This window comes from Ictidomys tridecemlineatus, chromosome 4 (assembly GCF_052094955.1).
Source record: "Ictidomys tridecemlineatus isolate mIctTri1 chromosome 4, mIctTri1.hap1, whole genome shotgun sequence".
Lineage (NCBI taxonomy): Eukaryota > Metazoa > Chordata > Mammalia > Rodentia > Sciuridae > Ictidomys > Ictidomys tridecemlineatus.
This window is the reverse complement of record NC_135480.1, coordinates 187,893,707-187,919,259: the sequence shown is the minus strand read 5'-3', so window position 1 is coordinate 187,919,259 and position 25,553 is coordinate 187,893,707. Positions and strand designations below refer to the sequence as shown.

The 25,553-nt window shown below is 38.2% G+C and overlaps 1 protein-coding gene across 2 annotated transcripts in view; it reads left to right on the top strand.

Annotated features, from left to right (window-relative positions):
• Nucleotides 1-25,553, top strand: part of Svep1 (sushi, von Willebrand factor type A, EGF and pentraxin domain containing 1) — a 170,754-nt gene that overhangs the window by 114,608 nt on the left and 30,593 nt on the right. For both annotated transcript variants that reach the window (XM_078047940.1, XM_078047939.1), the window contains exons 28-37: nucleotides 2,930-3,054; nucleotides 4,076-4,199; nucleotides 5,007-5,177; nucleotides 6,383-6,556; nucleotides 6,980-7,099; nucleotides 10,049-10,225; nucleotides 10,471-10,555; nucleotides 11,592-11,783; nucleotides 15,204-15,371; nucleotides 24,232-24,904. In XM_078047940.1, the coding sequence (XP_077904066.1) occupies nucleotides 2,930-3,054; nucleotides 4,076-4,199; nucleotides 5,007-5,177; nucleotides 6,383-6,556; nucleotides 6,980-7,099; nucleotides 10,049-10,225; nucleotides 10,471-10,555; nucleotides 11,592-11,783; nucleotides 15,204-15,371; nucleotides 24,232-24,904 (2,009 nt within the window). The remainder of the gene's footprint in view (nucleotides 1-2,929; nucleotides 3,055-4,075; nucleotides 4,200-5,006; nucleotides 5,178-6,382; nucleotides 6,557-6,979; nucleotides 7,100-10,048; nucleotides 10,226-10,470; nucleotides 10,556-11,591; nucleotides 11,784-15,203; nucleotides 15,372-24,231; nucleotides 24,905-25,553) is intronic.

The window sequence follows — 25,553 nt, the reverse complement described above, 5'->3', positions numbered from 1 at the left end:
CTAGGAGAAGGGAAATAGAGACCAACTGAGAACATCAGACACACATCATTGCAGAGTGACAGTATTGGGAAGTCGATCGATACCGAAGCTGCTTTTGAAAATCACATGATCACAAGAGTAGGGCAATATTTTAATATGATTGTAGTGAAAGCACTCTTGATAAATTTAAAATACATTATTCTATTGCCAGCTGCCTCTTTGTAAAATATATTTGAACAGGAACCCAATATTAAAACCAAAACTTCTTTGTAATACTACTCATGCCTAATTACCTTTTTAAACAAAGAATCCTGTTACACAGATTTGTTCAATGGTTTCCCGATGATCCTTTGAATTTGATAATGGAATAGTTATTACCAGATTAGAGATGAAGGAGACAGAGGCTCATGAAAGTTGAAGTGCATTTCTAGAATCTAACTCCTCTGGCTGGTGGTTGTGCCCTATTCATCCTCCCTCTGCCTTTTCATCTTAAATTGGCATGCTGGTACACATCCACTGAAGTAGCAGGTGCCTTAGAAACAGAAGCACCTGGAAGTGCTAGAGAGACCAAGGGGTTGTGAATGGACATCCTCAGTATCTCTCAGGTGTTATTTTATTCTTTCTTGCATTTTACTCACTCTGTTACCTAGAGACTCTTCATATCTTTGTTCAGCATGAGATTACTCTCACTGCTCATCAAGGTCCAAGACTGAGAGCCTTCCCTGAGCCCTGCCCTTCCTCATGGAACCCTTTCTTTTGGTTCTTCTATCATCTATACACTTGCACTGTTTATTAAGCACACTCAATTGGAAAATGTCTTGTATTTTCTCTTAGAATTATAAACTCCCAGGGCCAGTACAGTTCTCAGCTCTACTTCTACAACTGTGTGAGTCTGGTGCCTGATATTGTAGACAGCACACCAGCAGCAGCCTCATAAGCTTCTGCTGGATTCCGCTACCCTGTGTCGTAAGGATGAGTCAGAGGTGGCTGGGCTGGAGGATGGGGAGAGGTGGCTCAGATGGAAGGATCTCTGCATAGAGACAAAGAGCCACAATGGGTTTTGTTTTTCTTTTTAATATTTTTTAGCTGTAGTTGGACACAACACCTTTATTTATGTATGTATGTATGTATGTTATGTGGTACTGAGGATTGAACCCAGCACCTCCCACATGCTAGGAAGTGCTCTACCATGGAGCCACAACCCCAGCCCCACAAAGGGGTTTTGTGTGAGAAGGCAAGGTCAGCTATTTCATAGATGTGATGAACAGGGAAGGAAAAGAAGATATGGTGGAGAAAGAAGCTAAGACATAACCTGGAAATAGGCTATAGCGAGCTTGCTTATGTCCCTCCAGGAATATATACTTTCTCCTTCAGTAAATTAGGAGATAGGAAGTAGCAAGTGAAGTGAGATGGTGGTTTCTATTTGTGAATAACATAGTATGTTCTTGTTTTCAACCATCTCTTCTCTGGACAGTGAGATCACAGGTGATTTTTATTCTCTATTCTTTCATGATATGTTTACAATAGGTCTATTTCTTATATGGTTAAAAGTAGCTTTTATGTCTTTTTTTTAATTAAGCTCTGATGGAAGGCTGAAAAGTAGATTGAATAACAGGAAAATAAAACTAGAAAACTCTTATAGCAACCACCTGAGAAGATGGTTGTCTGACCACAGCAGGAAGAATGGGTCCGTCATTGCAGAGTTCTCGCGGCCCTTAGTCTACTCAGGTTGCCGTTGACAAGTGCCATAGTAGTTTAAATAACAAATTTACTTCCTTACAGTTTTGAAAGCTGTAGGTCTGAGATCCGGGTACCAGCATGGTCTGTTTCTGGCAAGGGCTGTCTTCCAGGCTTATCCCCAGCCATCCTCTCACTGTGTCCCCACGTGGCAGGGAGAGAGAGTGAATTCTCTGGTGTTCCTTCTCTAAGGGCACCAATTCCATCACAGGATCCCCTTCTCACCATCTCATCTAAACATAATTGCTTCCTAAATACTATCACAGCAGGGAGTAGTGCTTCCATATACCAGTTTGGGGAACGACAAAATTCAGTACATACCAATAACTGACTGCCTTCAATTGAGTGCCCAGGTTTATGGAAGAGTCTGTTAACTGAGATAAGAATTCCAGGGAAAGGAGAAGAGAATAACTCTGCATCTGTTTTAAGACACACCAACTTTGAGGTCTCTGTTGTATTTCTTGTCACAGTGACAATACAATTTAGTACGGGTTCAACATGGTGGGCACTTGTATAGAGTGTGGACAGGCATGAAAATTGATAGACTTTCTGAGAAGCAATTTAGAAATTTACCTCAAAAGTCTTAGAAAACTCACTTCATTTGTTACTTCCTATCTCCTAATTTACTATCAATTCAACTACAGGAAATCCATCTAAAAAAAAATAATCAATCATCTGAGTGTATGTTTATGTGTCAATATGTTTATGTCTGTGTTATTTTCATATCAAACTTGGAAACAACTCTACTCTGCTATAGTAAGTAACTATTGAAATACTTAAGCAAATAACTATTTAATTAATCAAAGAGATTTTTGTGCATTCATAAGAAATAAAAAAGCTATAGAAACTCATGAAATGAGAACATATTTGAGAAGAAAATTAGAAATTCAGACATCGTATATGATATGATCCTGAGTTATATGTTTTATTTATTTTTTTTGAAAAATGGCAGCAGAAGGCATTACAATTCTTATTACATGTATACAGCACAATTTTTCATATCTCTGGTTGTATATAAAGTATGTTGACACCAATTTGTGTCTTCATACATGTACTTTTATAATGATGTCTATCACATTCCACCATCCTTGCTATTCAATAGTTTTCTCTCAGACATTTGTATTGACTATACTTTCAAAGGACTAAAGTCGGCTTTTTATAAGTAACAGACCATCGAGCCAGTTCTCCTCCGTTTTTCTCTCTTTCTCTTTAGGTGGTGGTGCCTTAGTTCTTGGGCAAGAGCAAGACAAAAAAGGCGAGGGATTCAGCCCAGCCGAATCTTTTGTGGGCTCCATAAGCCAGCTCAACCTCTGGGACTATGTTCTGTCTCCACAGCAGGTCAATTCCATTTTCAGTGTATGACAGTAATGAGATGCAAAGGTACAAACCCAGCAAAAATGGGAACGGCCTAATGATGACATATCTTATTGTGAGCTCTTGGTTACCAGAATTGATCACCAATATCATTGGATGCTATGGCCTGAGTTAGACAGAAGTTATCTATAATAATTTTCAGTGATTATCCTTTTTAGTTGCTTGGTGATATTCTAAAATTTTATTGGAAATGAGTATCTTGTGAAACCTTGCAATTTCAGAACTAGAAAGACTTGTAAAGAATAAATCCTTCAAATCTCTCCGACTAAACGTGCAGAAACGTAAGACTGTGAAATATCATCCTTAGAGAGTAACAAATAAGTAAGTGATCTGTCTGGAGTCAAACAGCCTGGTTCAAATCCCAGTTCTGTCACAAATTCACTGGGATGATTTTGAGTGTGTTTACCACCTCTCTGAGCTTCAGTTTCTTATCCATAAAATGTCAACAAATAGAACTATAATAGAGCAGAGTTCTGAAGGTATTGAACAAAATACCCAGTGTGTGTTTGTGGTATTGCTTGGCCTATCATTAGGGCTTGGTAAATGTTTATTCACGACTACAGTGGCAGAATTTCTCCAAGCCTGTTTCTCCAACCCTGTCAGAGGTCAAAGACATAAAATGGCAGGGGACCTCCGCAGCCCCTTAATAAACTGCAAAGCTTTAGACGAGAAACTGCGTGCACAGGATTTGAAATTTTCAGACAACAACAAGCCTAATAGGGGAAATATTTGGAGAGGGAATGGTGGGAGAAAGGGAAGAGAAGTTTCTTCTTGCTTCTGAAATCATACCATGCAGAAGCCTGTTTCCCTTTATCTCTACCTTTCAAAAATCTGTGAATGGTTTTCATGGGACTAAAATATATATATATATATATATATATATATATATATATATATATATATATATATATATATATATATATATAACACTCTGTCTCCGTGGGAAAGTAAGTCTTTATTTAAAAATGTACTTTTAAACTTTCAGGTGAAATCCCTGGCTACTGCCTGCCCAGAGGAGCTCAGCAGAGGAAACGTGTTGGCCTGGCCTGATTTCTTGTCGGGAATTGTGGGAAAGGTGAAGATCAATCCCAAGAGCATCTTCTGTTCTGGTGAGACTTGGCTGTCTCTTGATTACCCTGGAGTTTAATAGCCAGCGGAGGCAATTCAGAATACTCTAGTGGTCAAATTGTTCAAATAGTGGTCAGTCTACTCTTTGACTAGTAATTCGTCTTTACCTTATGTGCATCCAAAAGATTTTTCTAATGTTGAAATACATCCTGTATAACAAGATACAAATTACTTGGAAAGGAAATTTGGCAAAGGCGAAATAAGATTAGGATGAGAAGAGGAATACAGCTGCTTTGTCTAAAATGCCCTCCAAAGTTCTGTGCTCCTATTTGAGAAGGTTTTTGTTCTATATTTCCTAGCAGCTGTCTGGGAAACTTGGAGAAATATAATAAATATGGCCTCCACTCACTAATAGTCAAACTCTGGGTAGTCAAGGTGTGTCATAAAATTAAAAATATTTAAATGAGTTTCTTAAAAGGGTCTAGAATTCATGACTTTTGATAACTTATAAGAATATTTCATTAATATTACTACAATGTCATTTTTCCTTTAAAAATATTCAGCATTCTATTGTTAGGTGTAACTAATTAGAACGAATTTTAAAAAGATAAAATAAGAAAACACCCCAAAAAATATTCAACAGTCATCAGCTGAAATAGGGAAAATTGTTTGTTGACTCAATTCATTTTTCCTGTTACCTTTGATGATGACCTTGGTCTGTGGTAACTTGTTCTAATCGCAGTAGACTGGCTCTTCCATGTTGGTACAAAGTAGGATTTGGACATCTTACTTGATGGCACTGCTGCTGTGTTGCTAACCAGCTCTGCACCTGTGTTCTCTGCCCTTAGACTGTCCACCTTTAGAAGGATCAGTACCTCATCTACGAACTGCATCAGTAGATTTAAAGCCAGGTTCCAAAGTCAGTCTGTTCTGTGACCCAGGCTTCCAGATGGTTGGGAATCCTGTGCAGTACTGTCTGAATCAAGGACAATGGACACAACCACTCCCTCACTGTGAACGTAAGCTGTCTTCATTGATCACTACAGTGGCTCTTGAAAAATATTGGAATTATGCAAACACCCTTCAGGAATTCTAGAGAAAAACTAAATACTTGACAGTGGCTAATACAGCAGATATTCACTGAGTCCTTCTTTTGTGTGAGGAACTCTGCCAGGCACCTTAAGGGACGTGGTGATGAACATCCAAGGACACAACCTGTGAATTCCTCCAGGTTGTACAAGGAACTGGGTTTGAGGAAAACACAGACCATGCAGGCTGGAGGCCAAGGAAGGTCTCTTAAGCTGACTTATCACCTGTTCATTTATTCAGTGGTCTTTAAAGTGCCTACTCTACACCAGGCACTGATATAAGTTCTGAAGATGCAGTAGTTGGGACAAAATCCCCGATCTTCTGGAGTTTACATTTCTAGTAAGAGGGGCAGAAAAATAAGCAAGAAAATATGCAATTATTTATTTATAATAAATAATAATGGTAAGGGCTAGAAAAATCAATCGTGGCAGGGCAGTACAAAAAGGAGAGTGTTGGATAGAGGCAAGACTGCTATTGTAGGTGGGGGACAGCAGCCATCACCACCTGACAGAGCATATGTTTACCTTCTTGACTGTCTACCTCACTGGACAATAAACTCCACAAGGCAAAAGTATCATCTCTTTGGTTTACTGCTTTAACCCTGGAACATAGGAGAAGGTAGTAGACCTTCATAATTATTTATTATATTTTTTGTGTGTGGTACTGGGGATTGAACCCAGGGATGCTCTGTCTCTGACTAGATCTCTAGCCCTCTTTGTCTTTTTGGTTTTTTGATTGTTGTTTTCTGGGGGGGTTTTATTTATTTTTGTTTTATAGACAGGGTCTCACTAAGTTGCTTAAGGCCTCACCTCTGAATTGCTGAGGCTGGTCTTGAATTTGCAATCCTCTTGCTTCAGCCTCCTGAGTTACTGAAATTATAGGCATGCCCGGCCCCCATAATTATTTTTGGAATGAATAAATTGCATGCCTACACATGAGCAGTGTGCTATGTGGTAGGGATGCATATGTGGGTCCAGGCTGCTCCCACTCCTGGAGTACTCTCAATCCAATGTTTATGTGCAATGGAAAATTTGTGTCCAACTGAAATACTATAGCACTAGGTTAATGTAAATATGATGTCCTTTTAGCATTGTGCTGGTAATATATAGTCGTGTGCTCTCTGGTCACATTCCAGGCATTAGCTGTGGGGTGCCGCCCCCCTTGGAGAATGGCTTTTATTCAGCTGAGGATTTCCATGCTGGCAGCACAGTAACCTATCAGTGCAACAATGGCTACTATTTGTTGGGTGATTCAAGGATGTTCTGTACAGATAATGGAAGCTGGAATGGCATTTCACCATCATGCCTTGGTGAGATAAATGTTGGTAGTTACTGGTGTGGGTTTATTCTATCCCCTTGAGAAACAGCTACCACAAATTCCTGAGGCTCCAGTGGCATGCCTTTGTTAACTTCATCTTATCCCAGGAAACTCTGGGCAAGCCATAATTACAAAGCAGCTGTCCTGAGAGGTGCCAAAAATGTTTTAAATTTTTCTCAGCCTCAACAGTAAGACTATATCTATCCCTGTTCTTCTGTTTGCCTACCTGTAAACTAAAGAAAGAATCACTCTCATGGTGTATCTGGAATGTGATATGACTATTACATTTAAATTTCATAAAAATATATAAAGTGTTATGCATTAAGAGATAGGTAATGATTTAAAAGGGAAAACAAATGTTTGATACATAGGAAAAGTGAATCAACTCGAATATTTGCCATCTGTCTTATTTCAGATGTGGATGAGTGTGCTGTTGGGTCAGATTGTAGTGACCACGCCTTGTGCTTGAACACCAATGGATCCTATGTGTGCTCCTGTATCCCGCCATACACAGGAGATGGTAAAAACTGTGCAGGTAACTCATCTATGTATCACCAGAAATGCCTATTTCAATTTTTTATTCTAGTATATATTTATGTTATTTTAAATAAGACAATAGTTTCAAAGAGCATACAGATAGATGCAGAAGATAGAATCTAATAATAAAAAAAAAAAACACTAGTGACAACTAAAGGTGTTTTAAATTGGTACTGTGCCTCTCCCAACTTCCCAGTTTCTGAAAAACAAAACAGAGAGCCCATGCATGCCTACACATGAGCAGTGTGCTCCGTGGTAGGGATGCATCCGTGGGTCCAGGCTGCTCCCGCTCCTGGAGTACTCTCAATCCAGTGTATCACCAGGATGTTGAAGAAGTGTCTACATAGTTCAAGAATAATAGAATGGGTTTAAGAATAGAATCAGTGGCCTCTCTGCCTCAATCAGAACCAAGAAAATGGTTCATCCCATCCTTACCTTCAACAATTCCCTCTGCCAAACAAAATTTTATCACTGAAGAAAATAGACATCTTGATGCGTGACCATACCTCTATATTTTGTAATAACTTTGACAGTACTGGCCCATCTCTCAACCCATTTGTATCTTTCTACATTTGCTATGAGGGGTAACTACCAGAACATAATAAGATAGAAGTAAAGAAGAATTTAAAATACTCTTCAAATCATCTGGCTATGAGTCCCCAAAGTATAGTCCTACAATTTGAGACAGAGAAAAAAATCCCAGGAGTTATATATGACATAGAGACCATGTTTCCCATTGTAACACACACACACACACACACACACACACACACACGCACTCACGCACACACGCACACAAACACACACAGAATGTAAACAATAGTAACCACAAAAACACAATGTCAACATCAGACAATATAAATAGAATTGTAAACTAGGTTTAGCGAGGAAATCTTCTCTTAAACAAAGAATGTTGGATATTTATACACATTATCCTATTCACAGGCTGAATATCTGTGTTCTCTCACTGTGCTCTTTAAGAACAAGTCACATTATGTTATGTGCAAGTTTGAATCAGCATAATGAATCCCACTATTATTTATAATGCACCAATAAAAATTAAAAAATAAAAAATACAAGACAGAAAACTTGCCTATAGAAATATCTGATTTAGATACATCTCTTCTCTTTAAAGGATGAGTAAAAATAAAAAAAATTCAAACTACAGGAAATTTCAAAAATCTTCCTGCTCAAAGGCATATGGCACTGAAAATGAGTTAGTATAGGAACCAAAAGAAAGTCTCAGGGAGACTGCTTGTACACAATAGAAGAGACAGAGACATCACTTCTAATAAAAACTTTTAAAACTACAAAGCCAAGCAGGAGAAAAAAATACTATGATTAAAGCAGAATAAATAGGCAAATACTACAGACAAAAAGGCAAACGTATCAGACAGTGAGCTTGGAAACCAGTTCACTCCAGGGTTTGTTCTAGAGAAGTACTATAAATTTGGGTTCAAATTGCAGGCAGTTGTTATAATTTATTACTGAAATATAAGTGATGTAGCAAATTATGTACTAACAACTACATTAGCAGAGATAGATATATGGGAATGGTAAGGAAATACATGCGGTTGGTAGAGTAAGTGAGTTTATCATGGATTCAGAAAGTAGAGTTTTAATCTGAATTTGTGTAGAGTCAAATAAAATGTAAGTTGAAAAATGTCTTCCAGTATTCTTAATTCTAAAGCCATACGACTTCCTTGAGGGAATATGCAAACTATTAAAACAGAATAGAAAAGTGAAATTGTCTGTCATCCCACCACGCAGACATATTTACTGTTAATGTATACCTCCGGTGTTTTTCTGTATGCTATCTATAAGCAACTTATTTAGTTACTTTTAACATGACTTCATGTACATTTTTAAGTCACATGGTAGGTTTGAGAATATTATTTTAGTTCTTGTTTTATAATCCACTTTATGGATTTCCCATAATTACTTTTTCTCTGTATGATAACATCGGATGATACCCACTTCAAAAAAAAAAACAGTTTAATATACATCTTTTTTTTTTTTTTAAAGAATTTGCCAATGTCATTTTTTATTTTTTGGAGAGAGAGAGAGAGAGAGAGAGAGAATTTTTTTTAATATTTATTTTTTAGTTCTCGGCGGACACAACATCTTTGTTGGTATGTGGTGCTGAGGATCGAACCCGGGCCGCACGCATGCCAGGCGAGCGCGCTACCGCTTGAGCCACATCCCCAGCCCCCTTTAATATACATCTTTGAACATGAATCTTTGTTCTTACCTTTCCCTGATTTTCTCAAAATCCAGTCTTATAATTGCATTTGCTTTCTGAGCGTGTTTCATGTAAAATTCTTGTCTTAACATTGTCCAGATGACCTTTAGGAAGATTGACTCAGTATACCCTCCCCTTCTGAGAATTCAAGTATTATATTCTCTCATATTGCTGAACTCTATCCTCAAACCTTGCTTTAACCATTTTCCCCGCTTTACACTGATGGCTGACCCCCACCCCTGATTTGTACATAGGAGGGTCTCATGGTATGCAGTCTGTTTGGAAAGGGAGGCTAATAACTTCCTTGAATCTGCTGTTATACAACCTTTCAATGCACTTGAGACCAAGACAATTGCTTTTTACAAACTGGGTGTGCAGTTGGAGTGAGGTGGGAGGGGTAAAGCCCTCTGAGCCATGCTCTGACACCATCACTACTTCCCCAGTAAACAACTACCATTTTGTCCAGATAAACCTTATATATTTTATTAATCATTTTCTGCTTTCAAATATTCTTATTTAAATGCATATTAAATGTATTTTCTGGCCTAATGTCCAATGTGTACCTGGCCTTTATGCATCTCCCTTGAGAAGCTTTTATCTCAAGGTTTTCATGTATGCCTCAACTATAGTGAAATTCTTTTGCTGTGAGACTTTGTATGGTTGTGTGAAAGCTACTTATTATTCAAAAAAAAAATTTGTTTCAAGAACCTAAAAAATGTAAGGCTCCAGGAAATCCAGAAAATGGCCACTCTTCCGGCGAGATGCATACAGTGGGCGCCGAGGTCACATTTTCCTGTGAGGAAGGATATCAGCTGGTGGGAGCCACAAAAATCACGTGTTTGGAGTCTGGAGAATGGAATCACCTAATGCCAAACTGTGAAGGTATGTCAAGTGAATTTCCATATTTTTGTGTCTGGCAATCCTAGATAGATAAGATGTAGGCGTGTCACCAGTGTTATGTTGTGTTGGTTGGTCTTATTTGTCTTGATACCCAAGTATTAGGCTCATGCTCAAGTATGACAAAACAAACATCAAGAACAAAAGCAAATCTAGAGCTGACCCTTGAGCTTTCAGAGATGTTTTGCACACACAAAGAAAAGCCATGATTTTTATTTTCTTCCTTTTAGCTCTGTCCTGTGGTGCACCAGCTATTCCGGAAAATGGTGGCATTGATGGGTCATTATTTACTTATGGCAGTAAAGTGATATTCAGGTAAGTGCCTAAAATTGAAACAGTGTGCAGAGTTGTTGATGGCGGTCCCAGCAGTGATAGAACACTGGGAGGAAGGGGGGAAATAACCCCAGAAAATGTTTTTTGAATTAATATGGACTTAATTGAATGATGTGGAGTGTGAAGACATCTAATCCAATAACCTAAAGGTAGTCATGTTTGACATCCTTAAATCCCTTGAGCAGTAACCTGTTATGCCCCAGGCTCCCCCATGCAGGATGCCATGCAGAAAAGCACTCTAGGCTCATGAATACTATTAATGGGCTTTGATTCCACACCTGATGGATAAGGAACCTGAACTAGTCCACACAACTCTCAAACCAAGACATTTCTATACATGTGCTAATCCATAACACAAACTGGAGGCCAAGCAAATTCTCTTTTTTTTAATTGATTTTCTTTTTTTAAATACATGACAGTGGAATGCATTACAATTCTTATTACACATATAGCGCACAATTTTTCATATCTTTGTACATAAAGTATGTTCACGCCAATTCATGTCTTTATACATGTACTTTGGTTTTTTTGCATTAAAATTCTTATTACACATATATGCCAAATTTTTCATATCTCTGGTTGTATATAAAGTATGTTAACACCCAATTCATGTCTTTATACATATACTTTGGATAATGATGTCCGTCATATTCCACCATCCTTGCCAATCCCCTGCCCCCTCCCTTTCCCTCCCACCCCTCTTCCCTTCCTCCCATGCTCTCCCTCCCTACCCACTATGAGTCAGCCTCCTTATATCAGAGAAAACATTCAGGCCAAGCAAATTCTTGAGTCTATCCTCTTCTCTAGCAAGATTCCTCCAGGGAACATATACAGTAGACAACCTTGAATGAAAAAATAAATAAATAAACAGAACTTAAAAACATTCTTTCCATAGGAAAAAAAAAAGAAATTTTTCAATATATGTAATTTTTCAATATATTTTAGAGGCTTTTGGTACAGATAAAATTATGCAAAATAAAGCAAATTACTTTCTGTAATTTTCTTCTACCTTCTTCAGATGTAATAAAGGATACACTTTGGCTGGTGAGAAAGAATTGTCCTGTCTTGCTAGTGGTTCGTGGAGTCATTCTTCCCCTGTGTGTGAACTGGTGGAGTGTTCCAGTCCCGAAAACATAGACCATGGAAAATTGAATTTGAGTGGACTTACCTACCTTTCTACGGCATCGTACTCTTGCGAGAGAGGATACAGGTAAAGTCCAGTATCATACACACACACACACACACACACACACACACACACACACACACACCCATTGCTCATTATTTACTCACTAGGTCTATTCATGTTTTATAAATGTAAGGCTATTCTCAAATGTGTACGCTTCCTGAATCCTAGCTAATAGGAAAGCCCAAGGAAATATTCAGTCTATGATTCTGGGAATTCGTTACAGTTCAATTGCTTCCGCATTCAGACTTCAGACAGAAAGCAAACACTGTGAGGCATACCACAATACCTGTTTTAATGATTTTATGATGGATTTTTTTTAAATAAAAAAAATCCATCATAAAATGGATTACTTAGCTAATACTCAACATTGCATGAGATGTTGTAAAAGAGTATGCCAAGGTCAGGTTATTGGAGCCCAGGCCAAAGGCTGTGGGGTCCTGACCAACTGGATTCAGTCACCTGCCCACATCATAAGTAAGAGGAAACAATATACAAAGGAAGAATGAATTTAATCACAGTTTATTTGGGGTGACAGCTAAACCACCTTCCGCATCCTACGGAAACCGTTGTAATTTATAGGAACAAAAAGCCAGGAAGTATATGTAACTAGATTCATCCAGGCTGTGCTGGCTCAGGGTTATGTTTCAATCGAAGTTTTCAACTGTTGACTTCAGGGCTTTGAGGGAAGTTTCAGCTTTCATTTTCAGTGTGACAATGACAGCTTACAGGAGCTGGATGAAGAAAACAGCTTAACAAACAGGTTAGCAGGAAATGGAGATGGAAAAACAACTTGTGACTTTCTATATAAATGGATTCCATTACAGTTCCCCTCCAGCTTGTCCATCCAGAGTCTTGAGAGACTCGGGGCACCGTTTCATCTGACTGGCTGTTTATTACTGCATTTGGTGTGTGGATTGCTTCAAGGGCATGGGATGAAAAGATCCAAAGTCTGAAGATAGGGCTCCACCTAGTGGCAGGACTTGCGTGCCAGAAAGTCATGCATAAGAATCCTCCTGTCCCTTGTGGTCCACCTTGTTTTTTGGTAGGGTTAACAAGTGACTCCCTTTTGATTATGACAGCTTACCCCATCTCTGAATGAGTTTCTCTGAAGACTTTTATGATAACCCACCAATCCCACACCACTAGTCCCACATCACCAATGGACTTGTTTTATCCATTGATCTGATCTGATTCCCACGTTGGAAAGAAAGTGATAGATGGCTATAAGTCGTCATCAAAAGACACTTTTAAACCAAATTTGTGCAACAAAAGAGGCCTAGAAAGAACAATTCTTAAGCTAAGCTTACCTAGAGTTCACAATTAAGTTTAACAGGCAATAACTAACATCTTAAAACATCAAGAGTTGTACTTGGGTAGAATTTGACCGACAAGAAAAAATACCCCATTTTTCTGTAAAGTAATTAAGTTCTGTCCAAGAGTCGCATTTAAAGAGTGTTTATTAGAGTCCTCCTTATGCAGACCAAGATGAATTACCATTTTGGTAGAAAGCTCTTCATTTTACATTTAACGTCAAGAATTATCTGACATTAGGCTTAGAACTTTTTTAGGTACATTACCACAGAACTGTAATAATTTAAAATACAAACTGCAAGAAGTAATACTTATTACCATCTAAGAACAAGGCCAGATTTCCTTGTCAGACTAACAGTTCAAGAACCCAAATTGGCTCAAGAACCCCACATTGGCTAAAAAGTCCCAGAAGACAAGGGAAAGAAAAAATTTAAAAGAATTTAGCGGGTCAAATGAATTTGAGGTCTGTAGATTCATAAAAATTCATTTTCCCAGTCTATCAAAAGGGCAGTCAACCCTGGCTTAAAAGAAGAGCTGGGTCCTGAAACAAAGTTTCTTAGCTGCGGGAACATTTCTTTCTCTTTTTCCAGGGCTGACTACCATTGGTGAAGCCCTTGGAGTGGCCATCTCCTAAGAACTCCATCAGAAGGCATTATTCCTACCAGGGAGGCACCAGTTCTGTTGCCCAAGGTTGCTGAGGGCCTGAGTAGTTGGATTCAGAAATGAGAGAGAGAAAGATGATATAAAAAGGAAAAATAAAATAGAATCACAGTTTGGCCCAAACTGGGAAGAAAGCTAACTGCCTTCCCCGTCTTATAGACACGTTGCAATTTATAGAAACAAAAAGCCAAGATATGTAATAGACTGGCTCCAGGGCTTTGGGATCAGTTTCTGCTTTCATTTTCAGTGTGAGATGATGGCTGATAAGGAGCTGGGATAGAGAATAGCTCAACAAACAGGTTAGCAGGAAATGGAGAAGGAAGAACAATTTGGGTGGTCCTCCAATTTTAGAACAAGAGTCTCGGTCCTTAATACTGATAGTTTAATTTGATGGCTAGTGGTTGAGTTGGAATGAAGGAATGGAGAAAGGTTGTGACCAGAAGGTGGTCAACAGTACCTGAAGAGAAACAGATCAAGGAAGCCGGAAGTAGAATGAATGAGACAATGATGATCCGTGGCACAGGGACGCCAGGTTTTTAAAGGAGGAGGGCTGGAAGTCTTCCCAAGCAACAGGGTTCAAAAGCCCAGGCTTAAGGCAAGGACGGTGCCCTTTGACCTCAGTTACTCTGATTACCTGTTTACTCAGGTGTCTCCCTTCCAGTTGGGTCCTAATAAGCCTATCAACACTTTTCATTCAAGTAAGGTGCTGTTCACAAAGTCTGGAGTGCCCCACACCACAACCTGTGAGCACATTAAACTTCTACTTTGCACCGAGTGGTTATTGTTTTATTGTTTTAAATGGTATATGGCCTGTTTAAATTCCCCTTATTTTTATATCAAGTAATGAAATATGAAGACACACCATTTTTTATATACAAGAACTTCTCAGAGGTCCTCCATTTTCTTGTGAGTCTCTCTAACTCGTTTCCATGGCAGTAAATAATTATCCAATGGTAAGGGTGACCTAGAGTCTGTTATAGTTAAAAGTTTCGTCCCGGGGTTTCATAAACTGACTTCCAGACCACTCACGTATAATCGAATCAAGCCTTTATTGAAGCACACTGGTGGCGGCTGACCAGAACATAAAGCTGTCCCCCTGATCAGCCCCCAAACAATTGCAAGGGTGCTCCTTATAAGCCTGAAAACCGCAAAAGGGGTGTTCAGGGGGCCTAGCCAATGCAAGCAAGTCGGGTTACCGAAGTGGGAGAGTGGGGTCAGGTGGAGGGAAGCCTAACCAATCACAGTTAGCCCAGTCACCCCAGTTACAGAAACAGAACCCGTAACCCTAGTTACGGAAACAATGCCCCATTAGATAGTTCCATGTTCTTAAAGATTTCTATGGCAAAAGGAAAAGAACATCTTGCCCCAGTCATGACCCTTCTCCTTGGCATGGTTGTTTTACAGGATGGAGTTGCAAAACAAAATGGAGTCCCATTTGCTTTTATTATCACAAGTCCTTGTTTCTTGTAGCTTACAGGGCCCTTCCCTCATTGAATGCACGGCTTCTGGCAGCTGGGACAGAAGGCCACCTACCTGTCATCTTATCTCCTGTGGAGAGCCACCTGCCCTCAAAGATGCTGTCATCACTGGGAGTAATTTCACATTTGGGAGCACTGTCACTTATACATGCAAAGAAGGGTGAGTAAACCCTAGGAAGAAAGAAATATCAGAGCTGGGGAAGGGACACTTCCCGGCTGCAGAGGGTGGACCCCTGGACACAAAATTCAATTTCCTGGCAGCCAAAGAGAGCTTTATGCTTATTTTTTGACAGCAGAGACATGTTTTCCTGTGAAAACAGTGTTTTCCTGGAACTTGTTAAATGTATTAAATTAAGCCTTGATAGCAGACATAGGCAATGAGTGAAAAATATCTTTCTACTTTAGCCAAATACGTAAAAAAAGCACATTTAAGGCATTTGTGTGTTTATCTTCTGCAAAACAAAGGCAAGACTTTAAGTCACAACATAAAGATTATATATCTTCAGGAAAACAGAAAGATAAAGTTCAAGGGTTTACATTGCGAATGATCTGACTTAATTCAGAGATAATATTTGGAAAAACAGGAAGCAAGTTACAAAGGGCTTTCACACTCTGGTCTCATTTCATCTTGGGGAAAGGCCTGTGAAGTACAGAGAAGGGAAGGGCTCCATGTGGGCTGATCGGCTTAGGGTCTCAAGGCAGACAATACAACACTGAGGGTGGTTACACACCAGTTTGTCTGACTTGCATTAATTGCAATCATTGTTTTTTCTTTGCTGTGCTTTTTTATTAATTATTTTTGCCATTAATAATGCTTTCATAGTCCAGTTAAACTGCAGTTGCTCTTCACACATTTGCAAGAGCAGAGGGGTTGGCTTCTTCTGGATTCCTTTTCCAGTCTGTCCTTTAGTAACTGTGTGGCCTTGGGAGTGGTGTGACCTCTCTATGCCTTGATTATCCTTCTGTGTAAAACAAGCTCATTAAAGGTTCATACTTACAAATAGTATGGGGAATAAAATGATATAATGCATGGCTTTTCCAAGAAAAAAAAAAAGAAAAAGGCTGATCAACCCAGTAAACCTAGCCATTATTGTAATGATAAGAATGCAGAGTTGAGGACATAGTTTCTGTGCTCACATAGAACTTGGATTTCATTTTACCTGTGTAGACCAGCCCACTAACACATGATCGCCAACAGATGGAGACAATATTTTTTTTCTTTTTTCTTTTTTTTTTTTTTTGTTTGCCGAAATATCTTCAGAGGCTTCAGTTACTGAAATGCCAGATCTTTTCTTTTTAATTTTTTTAACTGATATATATAAAAAAAATTAAAATTGAACATACTAGTGGGGTAGTATGTAATGTTTCAATACACCTGGAATGTATTACATCAGGTTAAACATATGTATCAAACATTTATCACTTCTTTACGGTGAAAATTTCAAACTCCTTTCTTGTTGCTTTTTGAAATACACATTACATGATTGTTATCTATAATCTCACTTCTTAATCCTAACTGATCCACCTTTCCCCATCCCTCCTTCCTTTCCTCCAGCCTCTGGTAACTGATATTCTACTCTAAACTTCTGTGAGATCAACTTTTCGAATTCCAAATCTTAACACCTTCTTATGTGACAAGGAAATCTCTTTAATATGAATGTGTCAGTGCAGGAGTGGCATTGATGGTCCTAATTGTGCACCTCGGTGTGACTCACAGTGAGCTGCATGGGACAATTTAAAACTCATTTAAGTGTTTATGACATGAATCCAGAAGACAGCAACACCTCTGCTGTGGCTGCTTCCGAATGTGTGAAGAGCTGCTGCAGTCTCTCTGGAGTGTGAAAGCATTATTAATGGTGACACACTTATGTGACTAATTTTAAAGAGTCCTCTGTATTTAAGTGTTTGTGGTGGTTATGGTTTATGTTCCAAATAATATCAAGGTATTGACAACTTCTGCTGATGCATAATCATCGTATAAAACTATAGTTATACTACAGAAGATACAAAAATAACTATAGAAAATACAAAAATCTATATTGAAGACTCACCCATCATTTTGATACCCAGAAATAAATAATGTTAATATTTTACTTCATTTTCCCCCCAGAATCTTGTCTTGGCATATATTTTTAAATGTTAAAGATCATGATGTTTGCAAATTTCTATTTTTTTCATCTTTTCTTCACAAATCATACACTTCTTCACAGATTATTATCTGTAAGATTACACAAGAAGAGTTTTCTGCCTTCCAAATGTCTCTCCATATCTACACATGATGTATTAAAAGAAGCAATAAAGAAGTTAAAATAACAACAAACCCATTCATCTGAAGAGGATTTTCACATTCTTCAAAAGACTTCCACATAAATTTTCTGATATTGCCCCTTAACAAATATGGGACTTGGTAGAAAATATATATATTACTTTATAAGTTGTTGATGGACCTTTATTTGTTTATATATAATACTGAGAATTGAACCCAGTGCCTCACATATGCTAGGCAAATGCTCTACCACTGAGCCATAACCCCAGCCCTGGTAGAATCTATATTTTTCCCCTCTTTTTTCTATCTGAGACATGAAAATATTGGGCCACATTATCTTAGAGATCCCACCTGATCTGTGATTGATCTGTGGAGCTTTTCTGTCATGGACTAAATGGAAGTCAATCTGCCCACCTAAGTCACAGAGCTACCAAGGGAAATGAGACCCTGTATAACAGTTCTTTTTATAGACATGAAGTGCTATGTAAGTTTGGCTATAGTATGGTTTTCTGTACCGTGAGGGTTATATAATGTGGTGGTATTTCAATAACATGGGAGAAACTATCTTAGCATCTAATCAAATTTATATAAAATTATGCACAATTATAAATCACTATAATTTTTTCCAAAAGAAAAAAATCAACTATTAAGAGGCAGGTTTATTTTTCTGAAATTAAAACTCTTGTTTTGAGAGAAAGAACTGTATTCCCTTTTATGCACATCATCCCCTCTTTGGTGTGCTCTGGAAAGATGCTCTCTGTCTTATTCCTTTTTTTTTTTAGGCCAAATTTCTCATGAAACATTTGAAACATATAGAAAGGCCAAAAAGAAAACAAAATTCTTCTTTTTTAAAAATACTCATGTATCCATTGCTGAGATAAAAGTACATGTTAAATTTTTTGCCATAATTACCACAGATCTCCTTTTATAAAAGGAAAACAGTATTTTGAAGAGAAAACCATCCTCTTCATTCTTCTACTCTCCTCAAAGAAACACGGCACATTTTGTCTTTATCACATACCTATGTCCCCATAAAAATATTCTGTAGATTTGTGAGTTTTGTATGTGTTGGTTCATAATATAGCCTTTAAATGTGGATTTTTCTTTTTTTTTTTTTTTTTTGAAAGGAGAAACATCAAAACTTTAATGTAAGTAGGCAAAGGGCATGAATAGATGATTCACAAAGAGGCAATACGAGGAATAAATATAAGAAAATGTTCAACTTTACTACCTCTTATTGAGTTGCAAATTAAAATTATAATGGGGTACAGTTTATGCATTAAATTTGAAAAATAAAATAGATGCTGATAAAACTAAATGTGGATTTTTCACCTAACATAATCCTTTTCACATTTATCCCTGTTGATACAGGTAAGTCAACTCATATGCAATGCTACAGTAGTTCCTTGTAAAAATAAGCAATGTATAAATTACCCATTTTTATTTTTTATGGTTATTAATCTGTTATATTTTCTTTTGATCAATTTGATTACATCTGGGTAATTTCCTTTTACATACCTTCCCATTCACAAATTTTTCTTTCTACTCTCTATAGTCTGTTTTTGAATGTGTCTATTCATTTAAATTTTATTCCTATGTGTTTATTTCTAGAATTTCTATTTGTTGATTTTCAGATATTTCTGTTTTTTATAGTCTCTTCTTTTTTAGTAGAATTTTGAATCATTGATCTTTGTAAACATACTTCATATCATAATTTTAATAACTTTTTTTAAAGAGAGAGAGAATTTCCATATTTAATTTTTTTTAGTTTTCGGCGGACACAACATCTTTGTTTGTATGTGGTGCTGAGGATCAAACCTGGGCCGCACGTGTGCCAGGCGAGCGCGCTACCGCTTGAGCCACATCCCCACCCCCAAACCATAATTTTAGTTTAGTTTAGTTTTTTTTTTTTCATTCTTTGAAGTACAGGGGTTTGAACCCAGGGGTGCTTTACCACTGAGTTACATCCTCAGACCTTTTTATTTTTTATTTTGAGACAGTATCTAAGTTGCTCATGCTGGCCTCAAATTGGTGATCCTCCTGCCTCAGCCTCATGAATCACTGGAATTACAGGCATGTGTCACCATCCCCAACTTTATTTTTTTCTTTTAAGATTTTAGAGAATTTTCTTCTATTATCTCACTCGTTGGTGTGCTAGCATTACAGTTTATAGAAGATAGATATGCTTGCATATGTTTGATAATTTCAGATTGTGTCTTTATAGTAAACAGGGCTTGTTCAACATATGCCAATTTGTAATGATCTGACTACATGGATAATTTTTTCTACCAGGTACCCCAAGAGTATTGCCAACCTAATTTTACATTAATTTATCAATTTAGAAGGTTCTCTGTACAAAGTGAGTGCTATCAATTATGACCTCAAATCCATATGAGGTGCAGACTCGCAGATTGACACCTTCGTGGGGAGCTGGGCCTGTGGTGGGATCTTGCTAGATCATCCTTTCAGTGCAACTCCTCCGAGGATGTAGATTCACGCCAGGGACTCAGCTGTCACTCTCCTTCAACTCCACTTCCTTTTCTCATCTAATCCAGGGTCCGCCATGGCATTCATTCACAGGCTTACTTTTCTGGTTTTAATTTCTTCCTCGTGCCTGGAACATGGAGCTTTTCTTTCTGGTCAGCTCAGCTACGCATTGAAAACAGTGTCTGTCATACTTTATCAGGTTTTGAATAAGGAGAGATTTCAGACTATGTTACAGCCAGAACCAGGAGTCGGTTCTCATCCTCTGTCTCTTTTACTCCTCTTCTGTTTCTTCCCCAAAGGTTTGATTGGCATAGGCCAACCTGTTCTCCGTGTCTTGTTCTATTCAGGGACAGCATCACTGTGATCTAGTCATGGCTTCTGCATACTGTGGCCTGTCTTGATGTCTCTTTAGGTGCTATTGACCTTATTAGATGATTAGGGGTTACTTCCAGTCTCAATTGTGCGTTCTCTGCCCTGTACAGTTTGTAACCAACCCAGGCCTGTTTATTGCATGACACACCTACACATTCTTGCTGCCGTCTCAAGAGTTTTTTCCTTTTATACTTGTGTTGTGCTTTGCATCCATCTTTCCTTGAATTACAGGAGCAAGGTCCACTCTCAAGCTGAGGACAAAAAACTGGCAGAGACTTCAGGAGGCCAGCATAGGAGGATGAATGCTAGAAAAAGAAAGAAGCAAGAAGTTTGTTTCCACACTCTTCCCTAAACTTGGCCACTAAAAATTTCATCTTTTGTTTTTATCAAAACATTTAGCTTCTTGAAGCTTTCTCTGCAAACCCCCAAACCTAGGAGGTTTCCAGTTGTTTGCACAAATATATAAGTGGTCATTTGTTTCTTGTTTGCCTCCTGGTCCTTAGGTTTATACTCCTTGTTGTAAATCTCAGAGGGTGGAAGGGCTATTGATTTCCTGAAAACCTCATCAAATTTTCCCCTTTTTGATTCTTCTCAAACATAAACTGCTGAATGCAATTATTGGATATGTTCAGGTAAAAGCTTTGAATGTTGTTATTAATTGAAAGCAAGATTAATTACTGATGCACATTCATGCTTCCTATTGTTCTTATTAACTGCAGCTATTTAATGGGCTGTTCTATTTCTTTAGAAGAAGAGCTAATACCCCACTCGGGAGCTTTCTCTTAAAGTTTCCCAAGCACATGCCAATTAGTCAGCCTGCACTCAGTATGTGAATCAAATCACTGAAAATTGTTTGCTACTGAAAAATTGCTCTGCCCATTTTCAAAGGATTTGGGGTTATCACTCCAGAAACATGAAAATGTATCCCAGCCAGTTCATCTTCAAATGTGCCCTTCTAAGGCACTAATGTAATCTTGATGGGCCATTTTTCCTTGGACTTAAGGAATAAAACAATTTATTCAGAAATATGTAGGGCCTGATTTTCAATAAAATCCTGCCAGGGAGTCCTTAATGCCTCTTGAATGAGAGCACAAAATGTTGTAATCTGTTACATTCTGTTGAACAGAATTTGGCTCACTATTGTATTGAACAGAATTTAATTAAATATTCATTTTAGATTTGTTTCCAATTGTTCTTGCTTTGGAAGCCAGCATTTATGGGCATATTTCATCATCTCTATACAACTTTACCATTCTCTAAATATTATTTTTCCACGTTTTTATTATCAGGATGTTACAAAGGTGTCAGGAGATCTACATCAGGGATGGGGGCAGAGATCTGTGGCTGCACATGCTCACCCACCAAACACCAGGACAGCCCTGTCAGAAAGCACCCATTTCTAGCTCTTGCTCTCCTCCCCCCTTTCCTGGTGTCTGTATGCCACTCGGATTTGTAAGCTCCCCGTGTGTCTCCGCAGTGTTCCACTCCCCTTGCTTTGTTCCTGCCGCTCTTCTACCCTGCACGACCTTTCTTCCACTTCTCCTCTCTCATAACTGGGCAGTCTTCTCTCCCCTTCCCATTCTCTGTCAGAACCCATCACTCCTCCTTCAACTGAGCACTGTGGGCATGAAGGGGGCCTGTGGTGCCCCAGGTAGTTGTGGGGTGGGGAGCAGAGGCGCAAGCCAGTAGATGCATTGGCATCACATCTGTGCACTAAGGAAGTGACTCTGGCACATGGCAGGCCCTTCAAAGTTATTTAATAAGGGGCTAAATGTTGGCTGAGGGTCATAAAGAAAATTCAAGATTGTAGGTTAGACCTAAGGGAGTGTAGGTTCCAAGAAATCATGGATAGTGTTGAAAATGCATTCTTTTAATTCATTGATTCAAAGAAATAGATATTTAGTGGTGATCTTCCCTTAAATTATAGAACAGCTCGGTTGTGATTTTCAACCAGAAGTCGTTGGTGGAGATTTTTCAGATCAGGTGGTCAGAGGCCTAACAATGTGCTGACAAATTATAGAACACAATTCCTGTGCTCTCCAGAGAACTCGGTAGAATAAGGATGGTTCTGGAGGTAGATGCTCCTTCCTCAAATCAGCTGACCTCATGAAATAAAGGTAAAATTTTATAGATGGCACAATGGATTCTTGTAAGTCAAGGATGTCTGAGGTTACGTCTGTGAACTTCAGCCAATGAAATATGCTGGCAACATCAAAGGATCCATGAACATAAGAAAGCATATTTCAAAGTATGCAAATGATGATGTGAACTGTGCTATATCACATCAGGAGCTTCAGCCAATGGGACTTCCACTCAGAGTACAGCCTACACAGGAACAGTAGAATCTGTACACCCAAATCAGGGATAATGGATTTTTCCATGATAAAAGTTTGCTTTTAACATGTTGTGTGTATACCTTCCCGCATCTTCTAAGATAGAAGCCATCTAAATGTTAAGTTCAGATCCTTATATAAAGAACTGAGCTTATTCAAACAATGAAGTACAGCAGGTCATAACTGGAGACTCACTCAGTTGTTGGGCACGTCTATGAGTATTCATTTACAGACTCCTTCTATCCATTGCATGACCTAAGACAGTGGATAGGATGAATGCACATATCTCTACAGATGCCCTACCATTTTGCCCTTGATCTACCTATTTCCTATACATTTCATAAATAATCACCCACTAGGATAAGGGAATTCCAAACTCTGTACAAAAGCCAATCCTTTATAAAACTAAAAGAGATCTCAAGATAATTTTCTGATAACTAATGACTTAAGAATGTTTACTGACTGATGGGTCAAATAAATTTGTGCTACTGACACTGCAGTACATTTTCCATAGGACACCCACAAATTGTGACCTTACCGACCTTGTTTTGAAAAGAGAGCAGTATTGTGGAAACTGTTAGAAGTGTTAGAATCTGATAAACCAAATTCAGATCCCATTTCTACTGCTTACGGTTGTGTGACTTTAAACAAGTTACTGAGCCTATCTGAAGCACCATGGACTCATCTTTAAATGAACCAATCAATTTGTCTAAACTATTGAGTACTCAATTATTTTAGTCCCCTTACCATTTATTATCAAAATGACAGACTGATCACATGCTAGATATTATTTTAAAACTCTGTCATCTTTCTCTTCAATAGAATGATCATGAAAATAAAAATGACTTAAATATAATAGCACTAATACTGCATATCCTAATATTTTGTTCTGCTTCATTGAGCTAGCACTTGAGAATAAGATTTTCTCATATCATCAATCTATCATCCTATGTAGGCATATGTCATCATACCTTATGCATAAAGAAAGAACTGTTAAGCAAAATTTTTCATTCTGATTGAATAACAAAGCCCATATGTAAAACATGGCTTTTAACTCTAATCACATAGATAAAAGTTTTAGAGGCATTAAAGACTGAAATTATAATCACTGTTTTAAAGTTCACTGAATATAATTATATAACTACGAGCTCTTCTAGGCTAAAAGTGAAGCTTTTTCAAAGACAAGTGCTAGCAACAGACTAAAGCCATCTTAAAGACAGATGGAGTTCCCATTTTAAATTGTATCAAATAGGACCATCACTTACTTCTCGATTTTATTTCGAACATGTGCAACAGTTATTAGAGTTCCTTAAATAGGAAAAATCTTAAATCCATTTCTCTTTCTGAACAAACAATATTAACATCAAAATGCATTTACATATCTCAAAGTTCACTTGATCAATAAGCTCAATATTCAAATAGTAACTATAATAGTCTTTATAATACTAAAGAACAAAGATAAAAGTAAAGTCACTGTTGAAAAGATCTGAAAATAGATGCAAATGCTTTTTCTCAAATATTCAGTATAATTAGTTGTTGTCCCTTTTCCATTCACCTCTTAGGTATACCCTTGTTGGGCCTGATACTATTGAGTGTCTGGCCAATGGGAAATGGAGTGGAAATAACCAACAGTGTCTGGCTGTCTCCTGTGATGAGCCCCCCAGCGTGGACCATGCCTCTCCAGAGACTGGCCATCGGCTCTTTGGAGACATCGCAATCTACTACTGCTCAGATGGTTACAGTCTGGCAGACAATTCCAAGCTCCTCTGCAATGCCCATGGAAAGTGGGTTCCCCCAGAGGGTCAGGCCATGCCCCACTGCATAGCTCATTTCTGTGAAAAACCTTCATCCATTTCTTATACCATCTTGGAATCTTTGAACAAAGAAAAATTTGCAGCTGGCTCAATTGTGAGCTTTAAGTGCACGGAAGGCTTTGTGCTGAACACTTCAGCAAAAATAGAATGTATGAGAGGCGGGCAGTGGTCCCCCTCCCCCGAGTCCATCCAGTGCATCCCGGTGCGGTGTGGAGAGCCGCCAAGCATCATGAACGGCTATGCGAGTGGATCCAACTACAGTTTTGGGGCCTTGGTGGCTTATAGCTGCAACAGAGGGTTCTACATCAAAGGGGAAAAGAAGAGCACCTGTGAAGCCACGGGACAGTGGAGTAGCCCCATTCCCACTTGCCACCCTGTATCTTGCAGTGAACCACCTAAGATTGAGAATGGCTTTCTGGAGGTAAGAAGCTGATTAGCAAAATGGTCCCTGCTTCTCACTTCCAGGACCAGCCCACTGTGGCTATCCCTGGTGTTCAGAAGCAAGGCCAGTAAACAGATTATTGCTATTGGTGGTGAACATGGGATAATATTTAAACAAGATGATTCTGAGTCCTTTTGACATACAGCTTTCTATATTTTATTAGTATATAGGTAGTCTAAGTGAAAGACTTTTTGTTAAGACTTTTGCTTAGATTTATTTTCTGTCCATTGGAAGAAGATATAGAGAATAAGTATGAAATTTTTCTTAACTTATTTACTTAACAAATATTTCCAGAGCTTCTGCTAGCTGCTAGGTATACTTATGAGCACTAGCATTGAACAGTACAATTAGGTCCTTGATAGCATGGTGTTTACATGTACATGGGACCCTCAAACAAAACCAAAGTAACTCCAAATACTGCTAAGTTCACCATAGCCCTGAAGCGGTAATTTTTTTATTTCTATTTATTGTTATCACTAACAAAGAACCATATTAATCATCTTAAATGTTTAATTATTAGTTCATCTGCCTAAAAAGATCCATTATTATATTGTGTACTTAAATTTTAAGATCATGAATATTAAAGTTTTATTTTTAAAGATGAAAAGAGTCTGGGGATGTGCCTCTG